Below are 12,343 nucleotides of genomic sequence, written 5' to 3' on the forward strand. Positions count from 1 at the left end.
AGCAGAGCCAGACCTAGACCTTGCCACTATCAAGATATTAATAAGAAACTCATCTAGATACAATTCAAAAAGTGAGACAAGAATAACTATGGACTAAGAGGCTCTAGTATATACATAGGAATAGTTCCAGGTGAATAGATCAGAGGGAACAGTGATGCGGCAACATCTGAGATTATTGCTAGAACTGTCCTAGAACTGAAGAATAATACGCCTGCTCTGATCAAAAGTACACTATGTGCACGAGCATGTAGCTGAAGATAAAGCTAGGTTCCAAACTAAGAGACAGGAAAACACGAGTACTAACAGACTGGAAAATGAAAAAGGTGGTAAACAGAAAACAAGATTTACTAGGTTGAACTTTATGAAACTGTCACTTTCATAGGTCAAAAAAAGATGAATATCAACTTTGTATGGTTCAGCCTAAAAGAAGCACAACTATAACAATAGTCACAATAATTGTAGACGCATCAAATTCAAACCATTATAAACAATGACTAATAGAGGGAATTAAAAGTATAAAATCCAGCCATTTAGTAGAGATACACCTAAAACAAAATCATACAGATGGCTGAAAGTAAAGAAACAGAAAAAAAAAATAGACATACCAGAAAAATATTAAACAGACTAAAAGTGGTATAGCACTATGAAAACCAGGGGGAAAGAAAGTTAATAAAGATATAGTGAACACGGGGTTAAAAAAAAAACAAAAAACCAACACCATGAATTGTCTTAAATGCATCCAATGATGCAGCCTTGAAAGATAAACTAACAGAATGACTTAGAGAAACTGTCAAATCCACAATAAGGAAAGAGAAGGCTACTTTTCCCCAAAAAATTTCTGATAGATCGTAAAAAAAAAAAAAAAAAAAAAGATACAAGACACTCGACCTGGGTCTTCAAATAATAAACTGTAAGGGGAAAAGAAGATGGAGAGAGAACCTTCAGATTTAAGAGAGCTATCCACCAGCTGCAATGTGTAGATATTATTTGGATCCTGATACAAACACTAATAAATAAAGATACATGACATGACCAGGGAAATTTGAACACTAACTAGGTATTTCATGTTATGAAGGAATCACTGTTAATATTTTTTAGGTACGAAAATGGTACCATGGTTTTTCTTTTTTCTTCAATGAGTCCCTGTCTTTCAGAGACACATACTGTAATATTTACAATGCTAGGCCTTTGGCCTGGGACTGGGGAATCTACTTCTAACCTCACTCACCTGGCTGATCACTAAAGGCCACACACCAGAGGTCATGTCAGTGAGCTTACCCCAGAGCCAGTGATCCAAGTTAGAGTAAAAGACCAAATTGAAACCCACAGTGCATTTTATAACCTAATTCTGAAAGTGACACTCCATCACTGGTTCTGTGTTCTACTGGTCATACAGACCAACCCTAGTACAACACGGAAAGGTAGGCACAGGTATCAATACCAAGAGATGGAGATTGTCAGAGGATATCTTAGGAGACATAATACAAGACTGTTAGGAATTGCTGAAGCAGGGTAATGAATATATGAGGGTTTGTTATACTATTATCTCTATTTTTGTACCCATTTGAAATTTCCCTGATAAAATGAGGATACAAACACAGAGATGGAGCAAGAAGGTATAAAGGGCTACTTAGAGGTAGCAGCGACTGTGTGCTCCCTTCTCTCCCATAAGCTCCCAATGGTTGGCCAGGACTGTGTATTAGCAGCCTGCACGAAACAGAATCTTTTTAAGTATGAGGAGGCCTCAGCAAGCCCGAAATTCAGTGCACAAGCTTATGTATCACACCATTTAAACACTGTTCTCGACAGCTTAATTAACAACAGTCAAAAGTGGTAGCAACCCCAATGTCTACCAATATGTAAATACACTATGGTATAGTCACATTAACAAACCACTACACTGCCATGGAAAAGAATAAACTTCTGATATATACAACAACATGGATTTCAAAGACACAAAAGAATATATACTGTATGGATCCGTTTATAAAAAGTACCAAAAAAGGACAAAAATCACCTATGGTTAGAAAGGTCAAGACAAAGGCTGCCTCTCGGGGTGGGAGCACTAAAAAGGAACATGAGAGAACTCTCCGGTGATGGAAATGTTCTGCATCTTGATTTGGAAGACAGACAGGTTATTTGCATACGTAAAAATTCAGTAGCCTGTACACTTACAACTGAATAATTCACTGTGTTAAGTTGCAGAAACCTTAACAGAATCTTTTTTAGAAAGTTGATACTATGACTGTTTTGGTAATAATGAAGTTTAAAACCTCCTACCACCTTAACCTATTAAGATAAACAATTATTTTCCAAAGCCTGAAATATGTGGTCCTAATAATGCCTAATGATTGAGGTATTATTTTATCAGCATTTCATTATTTTTAAGTGGGGTAAGTAGTAAGTTAGTGATAGAGCATTCATTCCAGGAGCAGTCAACACTAATGTGCAACTGATTAGGAATTCAGAATATACTTTTCATTCAAATTAAATACTATCAGGACCATCCTGGATACTTACCCTTCTAGCCTAACATCAGGTAAAGATCTGTTGAGTGCAATCATCTCGCTTGCCATCAGGTTGAACTGATTGATTTTAAACATCTCTTTCATCTTTTCTTGATCCTCTTTAGGAATGACGACTGGTTTCCCCATTTCTCCAGGCCCTTCATGAGGCTTTTGTACTGGCTCTAAAACTAAGAATAAGGAGGAAACTTAACAATTTTAGAACAATCAATTCATGCTTCTTTTTAATAACATTTGAGTTTAAACAGTACCCTCAATGAGAGCCATTTCTGAGTTCAGGTCTCCCAGCCTGCAACAGCTCCTGGGAGCTGCCCTGTCCTCCACTTCATGCCAGGGTTATGGCTGAAGACTTTCTCACCTGCACTACTCATCTGAATCACTGCATTACCCTGGCACACCCATTCCAATATTGTTACCACATTAACCTCCCTAAAAGCATAGTCTTCACTATTATTCTCATGTTCTTCAAAAGTCCAATCTTTTCAATGTGAAATTTAACCTAACCTGCCAAACAAACCACTTGCTAGGCTCTCCACACCCCCTCCCCAGTGCTTCATCCTCAGTCAAATAGCAATTTACTCCCCCCCGCCCCACCCCCCAACAGCCTCATGATTTCTTGCTTTCGTCCCTTTGCTCACACAGCTCCTCCTCCATTGGCATCTCCTTCCCACCGGATCTCTGCACCACCTTGTCTTTCAAGGCCCAGCTAACGTGGCTTCTCTAGCTTTTCTGAATCTGTCCATTTACTACTCTTGGCTGCCACATCATTTCATCTAAGAGTTCTTATGTCTCTAACCAACTGCTACTTCTTTATTTTCTTACTAGAGGCCCAGCACACGACATTCATGCACAGTCTGTCTGAGGGAGCGGGCCTAAGCCAGCAGTCGAACATCCTCCAAAGCAGGCGTCCTCAAACTTTGGCCTGCGGGCCACATGCGGCCCGCCGAGGACATTTATCCGGCCCGCCGGGTGCCGCTGCCTGTCCTGCTTAGCAGCTGACTCGTCCCGGGCCCGCAGTGCGCATAGGAATTTGTTCATAGTTTTTTTTTTTAAACTATAGTCCGGCCCTCCAACGGTCTGAGGAACAGTGAACTGGACCCGTTTAAAAAGTTTGAGGACCTCTTTTCCAAAGGGTCCTTATGCTGCCGCGGAGGCAGGAGAGGCTCCCGCCACCACCGCCACCACCGCTGTGCTCGCCAGCAGTGAGCCTGGCTTCTGGCTGAGCGGCGGGCTCCCCCCATGTGGGACCGCAGTGACCATCAGGGGGCAGCTTCTGTGTTGAGGGTCTGCCCCCTGGTAGTCAGTGCGTCATAGCTAAGGGTCCTTCCGCGGTTCGGTCTATTTGCGTATTAGCCTTATTATATAGGATTTTTAATATTTTCTTATTTATTAAAGCTGGGGACAGTGAAACAAGGAATGGCTTAGGATAGAAGCAACAGGAAAGACCTATGCAGGGCTGCTTTGGCTCTAGAAACGCCACAGTAAAGAAGTGAGCGATAGGGGACTGCTTTAGCTCACTGAAAAGTCAGGAAAAGGGGGCCTTGGAGACAGGTTCAGGGGGTTGGCCTGAGATGGACTGCCGCTGCTCCCCCAGTTACAGGGTTCATGAAGACCCTTAGAGTTTAGGAGAGAACAGTAAAGATGCACACCTGAGAGGGAAGAAAGGTGTGGGTGTGCTTCCAAAAGGGAGAGGGCCCAATTGCTATTTCTTTTTTTTAAAAATATATTTTATTGATTTTTTACAGAGAGGAAGGGAGAGGGATAGAGAGCCAGAAACATCGATGAGAGAGGAACATCGATCAGCTGCTTTCCGCACACCCCCCACCGGGGATGTGCCCACAACCAAGGTACATGCCCCCGACCGGAATCGAACCCGGGACCCCTCAGTCCGCAGGCTGACGCTCTATCCACTGAGCCAAACCGGTTAGGGCCCAATTGCTATTTCTTACCACAATGATTGTTTAACCTGCCTTATCACACCCCACCAGGTTATGATCTCTTTTTAGCTGGGTTTTTAAAATTAACTTATAGCCGAAACCGGTTTGGCTCAGTGGATAGAGCGTCGGCCTGCGGACTGGGGGGTCCTGGGTTCGATTCCGGTCAGGGGCATGTACCTTGGTTGCGGGCACGTCCCCAGCGGGGGGTGTGCAGGAGGCAGCTGATCGATGTTTCTCTCTCATCGATGTTTCTGGCTCTCTATCCCTCTCCCTTCCTCTCTGTAAAATATCAATAAAATATATTAAAAAAAAAATTAACTTATGTACCTTCTGTGGAATTTAGCAGTGTCTTATAGGAGTTTTATAACTGTGTCCTGAACTAATATGTGAGTAAAAGTGCTCTTCAAAGTAGGTCGAAGTGAAATCCCTGAATTGATAAGCACATTATATAAGCACCATGTAAGGTGGAGCATCACGAAAGATAATGTTACGCCTTGATATAGACAGAAAGAGTATTTCAAATCCCACAATCTTATTCTTTGTTATATGCTTTTGAGATGTTAAAAACATTCCAAGAAGAATAGGTTCTAGGATGTATTAAATTTGGATAAAAGGGTGTTAAACTTCCCACCTAAAAGGGATGGATATACAATGAAGTGGGGACAATAATGGGATGAAAATTCTTGTCTGGGGCATTACTTTTTATTAATTCTTAGAATCAATTCTGATTACTTACCTGTCTCTGAAAATAAAGAGCAATCAGCAGGTTTTGGGACTGGGATCAAGAGAACGCAGCAGAGCCCTGGACCTGACAATTATCTTTAGTGCATGGCACAGGCAACAAAGAGTAAGTGAGAGACATCTAGTGGCCCTGATTTTAAGTATCCTGTGTCCTGTTCTAGTTTAAGATGATGCTTTATAGAAAAGTTAAAATGGGAACGTTTTCATGCTGCTCAGTGTTGGAGCATTGTTATACAGGACCCCATCTATAACATATTCTTCGGGGGGACGAAGGGGAGCTCTTGAATCTGATCAAGCCTCTGAACCAATTACAAATTCACAGGAAACAGGGGCACAGAAGGACATGATAAAAAATATGAAAGGATATAAATCCTGACTGTGGGAAACAAGAAAAAGAGAACCCAATTTCTTCTTCTTCAATAATAACCAAAAGAGGGGAGAGGGAGCAAAAAGAGTTATCCATGTATCCATGCCACAAGCCTAGCCTTGAATTGACAACTGTTGAAGCCAAATGATGGGTATCTGGGAATTAAAATTTCAAATTAAATTGTCTATTTTTTTCTACTTTTGTTTCTTTCCCATCATTATGAAGTAAAAAAACTCTGGCCTTGTGATCGTAAAGAATCAGGCAAAACTATACAACATACACAATCCTGCTACTGCAATATTTTACAGATTTGATCATCTGATACTTATAGTGCCCACATTATATATTTTAACTTATTGGTACACTTGAGATTTCACAGCCACATTTAAAATTACTATTAATCAAAAGTTACATGACTACTATATGACTTACAGAATCTACCAGATAAATTAAATGGACTAATTACTTTTTTTTTTTTTGGCAAAAAGGCTAGGATAAAATGTGTATAGTTAGTGAATATTTTTTACTACGAATGTATTTGCAGTATTAAAAAATCAACAACAAAGAGGATGGCAAGCATAACTTTTGTATTCTACTTACCAGTCTTTTATGTAAATTTAAAGTGAGTTCAGTGAAATTTTTGTTTAAAAGGAACTAAAATGGGGTTTGGATATCATCAATTTTCTGAACTAAAAAAAAAAATTTTTTTCTTGGCATACAATGTTATATGCCAATTATTTATAAAAATCAAATCAATGTTAGTAAGGGAGTGACTAAGGTGTTATACTATGAAAACGAAGGTATTTTATACTTCAGTTAAACTTCATTTACATGAGAATGTAGAAAAGTTTCGTGTTTTAGAAAACTTAATTATCAAGAAAACTATAGGTTTCCTCTGTATGACACCAAATAAAATTAATGTATACAAACCATATGACATAATTTTGAATGTACTTGAATAAACCTTATAAATTACTAATTTATATTTTTCTCATGGGAGTAGAATAAAGAGGTATAAGTTTACACAATAGCTATTTAGCCATCCTATGCATGATACTTCAACATTTGTAACTGTTGGAAGAACCATCAAAGAATTGTTGGAAATATGATCATCACATATAGGAAAGTAGGGATCACTATTAATCTAAAAATGTTAAAATTATATAGTATCCAAATTAGTTAACAACAAAAAACCCACAAAAAACAAAACAGTGACATACTTATCAAAATGAGTGTTTTATTATAAAACGTCCTCACCATCCCCAGCAGGAAGTCCTCTCTCCTTTTTTTCATCACATTTGTTGCATTCACTGAAGTAAAGCAGCAGGAACATATCCAAGAGTACCCAAATCAAGGAGGTGGCTAGGACCACCTTGCAATATGCAAATTTTCTCATGGCACTTTAAGTCAAATGCAAAATTTTAAAATACATATATATAAATATACAAAGACCATGAAAATGTTTCCAATCCAGTTTCATCAAAAATCACGTTCATAACCTATAGAGAGAGAAAGAAAAAATCACATTAACTTAAAAATTCAGAATGTAGAGAATTGTAAGAATAATATGCATATGAAATTTTACTATGGAGAATAAGTTTATAGATCAGACTTAGAAAAATATTTTAAACATTAAAATTGTATCAAAAATAACTCCTACAGATCAATATACAACAACCCAGCAGGAAAATAAATAAAGGATGTAACAGGCACTTTGTAGACAGTAAATCTGAATAGCCAATAAACATGTAGAAAAGTGTTCAATTCACTTTAATTAGGAAAATGCAAATTAAAACAGTGAGCTATTATATCATGTCCATCAAACACAGGAGGCTTAACTGTCTTCTATTCAATTACTGTATTACATGCTAAGGCAAAGCTAAGTCATTGACTGCCACAGGAGTTTAAGAAACCAGTGATTCCCAATTCATTTCAACTACTCACATTCAGTTCCCAAGGCCCAAAGACATATGCGTTCTCCTAGGAGCCTGTACTACAGCAGTTTATTGAGCTAATTCTTGTCCCTCTGTGCCATTGAGTCCCATCCCAAAAATGCTACAGTCACCAGCCATTCAGAAACAGACTCATGGAAATTATATTGAAAAAGAAAAGAGTATCATAAAATCTGAGACCTAGTGTTGGCTCTGACAGTAATTTTATAGACTTCCCTGATCTTTAGTTTCTATTTCCTACCCAAACTTCACACCCTCATCGGTTAAAATGTGAGAAAATGACTTGAGGAACCATCACCAAATTTGGGATAGTTTGACTAGAAACATTTCCGGCACTTAAGGAGTTCACCTTGGAGCTCTGGAGCAGCCTGGGAGTCCTCAGAGAGGTACAGAGTCATCCACTGAGCAGCTGATACCAGGCTCAAAGGCCTGTGACACTGATGATTAGGAGAGAGACTGGCCAAGTGCGTTCAGATGAGGTGTACATTCAGAGGAGGCAGATGGAGGAAACATACACTTAGCACATATGACCCACATGGAAGCCTCATGAGCATATGCTCTGAAGGCCCAGGCTGAAGTTAATGCTGCAGTCCCTTACAAGGGCAACTTTATGTATCATGTTCCATGGTGGACAGCACAGATGTATTTTCCTGAACTATGTATGGTGTCACATGGGTACTAGATTTATCAGGGTAATGACTTCATAAATTATATAAATGTCTAATCACTGGGTTGTACAGCTGAAATGAATATAGTATGTCAACTGTAACTGGAAAAAAATTATTAAGAAAAAACAGCCCTGGCTGGTTTGGTTCAGTGGATAGAGCATTGGCCTGCAGACTGAAGGGTCTTAAGTTCAATTCTAGCCAAGGGCACATGTCCGGGTTGTGAGCTCGATCCCCAGGGGGGCCGCGCGTGCAGGAGGCAGCCAATGAATGATTCTCTCTCATCATTAATGTTTCTATCTCTCTCTCCCTCTTTCTTCCTCTCTGAAATCAATAAAAGAAATATATTTAAAGAAAGAAAAACAGCCCTGGCCAGTGTGACTCAGTTACTTGGGCGTCATCCAAGTGCATCAAGAGGTTGCTGGTTCGATTCCCGGTAAAGGCACATGCCCTGGTTACAGGCTCGATCCCCAGTAGGGGGCAGCAGGTAGCAGCAGACTGATGTCGCATGAATGTTTCTCTCTTTCCCTTCCCCTCTCTCTAAAAATCAATGAACTATTCTTTAACAAAAAACAAAACAAAACAAAAACCCAGCACTCTCAGGCACCTAGACCTAGGGTCACTAACTTTGTATCTACTGACCAGGCAGAGGTCTGAGATAGGAGACTCTTCAGTAGATCTATTCATTTAATTTATAGCTGGACTCTTCCAGGAGAACTAAAAGACTCAAAAAAGGTTATAGTTATCCTCTAACACAGTAAGGAGAGCCTAGGTTATTTTATTTATATACTAATTATATTCTCCATTTGCTCCATTTCTCAAACAGAACTATAATCATTATATTCATTCATTCATTAATTCATTCAATAAACACAAACTATATAAATGTAGGGAATGTTTCAAATGCAGGGAATACAAAAGTGAACAAAATACACACTCCCTGCCCTTATAAAGTTTAGAGTTGGATATAGAAAAGCAGGCATTAGTCAGTCACATAGATGTTTCAACTGTGAAAATGCTTTGAAGGGATGTATACAGTATTATAAACATCTGTAATAGACCTGACTTTGTCAAAAAGGATTCCCTGAGGAAGACATGATTTAAGGGGAAAATAAGCATTTCAGACAGTGGGTAGCAAAGGCTCTATCTATAGCAAGAGGAACCCAACACTGAAAGGTCAGTGGATTGAAAACAAAAGAGGAAACTGAGATGAAGCTGGAGCTGGATAAAAGTGAACAGATGCCCTAACCCAGTGGTCGGCAAACTCAGTCAACAGAGCCAAATATCAACAGTACAACGATTGAAATTTCTTTTGAGAGCCAAATTTTTTAAACTTAAACTTCTTCTAATGACACTTCTTCCAAATAGACTCGCCCAGGCCGTGGTATTTTGTGGAAGAGTCACACTCAAGGGGCCAAAGAGCCGCAAGTGGCTCGCGAGCCGCAGTTTACCAACCACGGCCCTAACCGGTTTGGCTCAGTGGATAGAGCGTCGGCCTGTGGACTCAAGGGTCCCAGGTTCAATTCCAGTCAAGGGAATGTACCTTGGTTGTGGGCACATACCCAGTAGGGAGTGTGCAGGAGGCAGCTGATCGATGTTTCTCTCTCATCAATGTTTCTAACTCTCTATCCCTCTCCCTTCCTCTCTGTAAAAAAATCAGTAAAATATATTTAAAAATATTTTTTTAAAAAGTGGACAGATGTAAGATATTAAGGGACAAACTCAATGGGATTAAGGATGATTAGATGAGGGTAAAGAGGAGGAAATCCTGGCTTGTACAACTGGATAGAGTGGTGCCCATCACAGAAATGAGCTAGTAAATGAGGACCAAATTTTGGGAGGGAGGAGAATCAAGATAGGAAGAAACCTAAGCTTGATTTTGGGCATTTTGAATATGAGGTGACTTTGATACCTTCAAGGAGAGATGTTAACCTCAGTTGCTGGAAACGAAAGTTTGGGGCTCAAAGGAGGAGTCTAAGGCAAAGATATACAGACAGAAGCCCCTACTCTCATGCAACTTTGTGGGGGGAAAGAGGCTAAAAAAACATCAACACACAAAAGAACTTTTGTGGAGCATTATTTCCCTCCTACTGTGTGGGCTGGACTTAGTAACTTACTTCTACCCAACAATCCATGGTGGGAGTAATGGTGTGTGATTCGAAGGCTTGTCATGAAACACTCTCCTAGCTCTCCCTCAGATCACACACTCTGGGGAAAGCCAGCACCATGTCAGAAGGACACTTAAGGAACCCTACTGTGAGGTCCACATGGTGAGAAACTGAAGCCTGCCAACAACCAGCACTATCTTGCCAGGCATGGAAATGAACACTTTGGAAGCAGGCCCAGGCAAGCCTTCAGGTACCTGCAGCTCTAGCCAACATCTTGACTGCAACATCCTGAAAGATCCTGAGTCAATACCACTCTGCTAAGCTGTTCCTGATTCCTGATCCAAAAAATATGAGGAAATAAATATTTATTGTTTAAAGCCATTAAGTTTATCAACAGAGAATTTCAAGAGCAAACTAGGACTAGAAAGGAAATTCTTTAAACTAGAGTAAACATTTAATGATGGAAACTTCTGTAACATAAATAAGATGACTTAGGCACTCAGTTCAATCTGACATTGTACTGGAGGTCTAAGCAATAAGAAAAAAAAAGAATTAGAAAGTAAAGAGACAAAATTATCTCAGCAGATAGCATGATTTCTATACAGAAATTCTAAAAGAATCAATAGCTAAACCATTAGAGCTAATTTATGATTTCATTAATGTTGCTGAACACAAGATGAACATAACATTAATCATGGTCCTGTATGATCATAATAACTAATGAGACTATAAAAAACAAATCACATTCCAAATAGCTATAAAAACTGTAAGGTATTTGGGAACAAATTTAAACTGTGTGCAAGACATGAAGAAAATTGTGAAGCTGTTATCAAAGGATATAAAACAACATTTGACTAATGAATAGATATACCATGTTCAGGAAAAAAACCCAGCTTCTTCCAAAAATTAATCTATAAATTTAGTATAATTCTTTTTTTTTTAACTGAGGTAAAATTGACATGTAACATTATAAATTAATATAATTCGAATGAAACACAAATGAAGCTTTGGGGACTGGATTTATCATAAAGCAGAAGTATCTAAAACCATGTAGTACTCAAAAATAAGCCCATACGTGCGTGGAATACTGAAAAGGTGCTACAACAAAGCAGAGTAGAAAACTGGTACAGGGACAAACGGCTTTCCATATGGTAAAACATAAATTTAGATCCCACCTTATGCCAACAAAAGTAAATCTGTGCATAGACAATAACTGAAGCCAATGTTGTTCAAACAGAGGAGCAATTATTTTTGGCCAATCACCTACTGGCTGGCTAAGGTCAGGATGGCGACAATCCCCTAGGTTTCAATAGTATATAGGGTGTCCCCCCAAAATGTACACACACTTTAACAGCTGATAAGTCACTTCATTTTCAGTTCTTTTCAAGTTTAACTGATCTGAAATAATGGGTGAAACCAAACTAAGTTTTGAACAAAGAAAATTAATCCTAAAGTGCCACTAGACTTTTTTCGTGGGGATACATAAAAGATAAAGTTTACGGTACAAAACCAGCAACAGATAACTGAGGGCACACAAATACCAAACGAAATGGTTCTTGATGTTTGCTATTCCATTGCTTCGAGTTATCAGCAGTGCCAAAACCATCATCAGTTTGAAAACAGGCATTGACAATGAAAATTATTCATTTCTGTAGTTTCTTTTAAATTTTGAAAATGAACTGTATGTTAATAAACACTGACTTTATAATCATTCAAAGTGCATATACATTTTGGGGGCACACCTGTATTCTCCACTTCCTATAAAGTATTTAGGTCAACATTTCTGCCACTGTCTTTGAGTCAAATGATAATTAAAATTTAGTACTGAGAAGGCTTATTCACTAGCAAAAAAAAAAAAAAAAAAAAACCCAAATTTTTTTTCAAGTATTAGCATATTCTTATTCTACCTGCGTTAATAACAAAGACTTAGTAAAAACCAGTCCCAAACCCCTGCACAAGATGATGTCCACATTCCATATAGACATGGATCTTCTCTAACTCTATTTTTCAGGTGTTACCCCAAGTTTAGAGGTTGGGGGAACAGGCTT

General features: G+C 38.9%; 1 protein-coding gene across 2 annotated transcripts in view; it reads right to left on the bottom strand.

Moving 5' to 3' along the window:
• GALNT1 (polypeptide N-acetylgalactosaminyltransferase 1) overlaps positions 1-12,343 on the bottom strand; it is an 80,450-nt gene that overhangs the window by 30,479 nt on the left and 37,628 nt on the right. For both annotated transcript variants that reach the window (XM_080683153.1, XM_080683152.1), the window contains 2 exons: positions 6,828-7,069; positions 2,521-2,695 (listed from right to left, as the gene is read on the bottom strand). In XM_080683153.1, the coding sequence (XP_080539279.1) occupies positions 2,521-2,695; positions 6,828-6,966 (314 nt within the window). In that variant the 5' untranslated portion in view covers positions 6,967-7,069. The remainder of the gene's footprint in view (positions 1-2,520; positions 2,696-6,827; positions 7,070-12,343) is intronic.

This window comes from Plecotus auritus (genome assembly GCF_963455305.1).
Source record: "Plecotus auritus genome assembly, chromosome: 8".
In the NCBI taxonomy this organism is placed as follows: Eukaryota; Metazoa; Chordata; class Mammalia; order Chiroptera; family Vespertilionidae; genus Plecotus; species Plecotus auritus.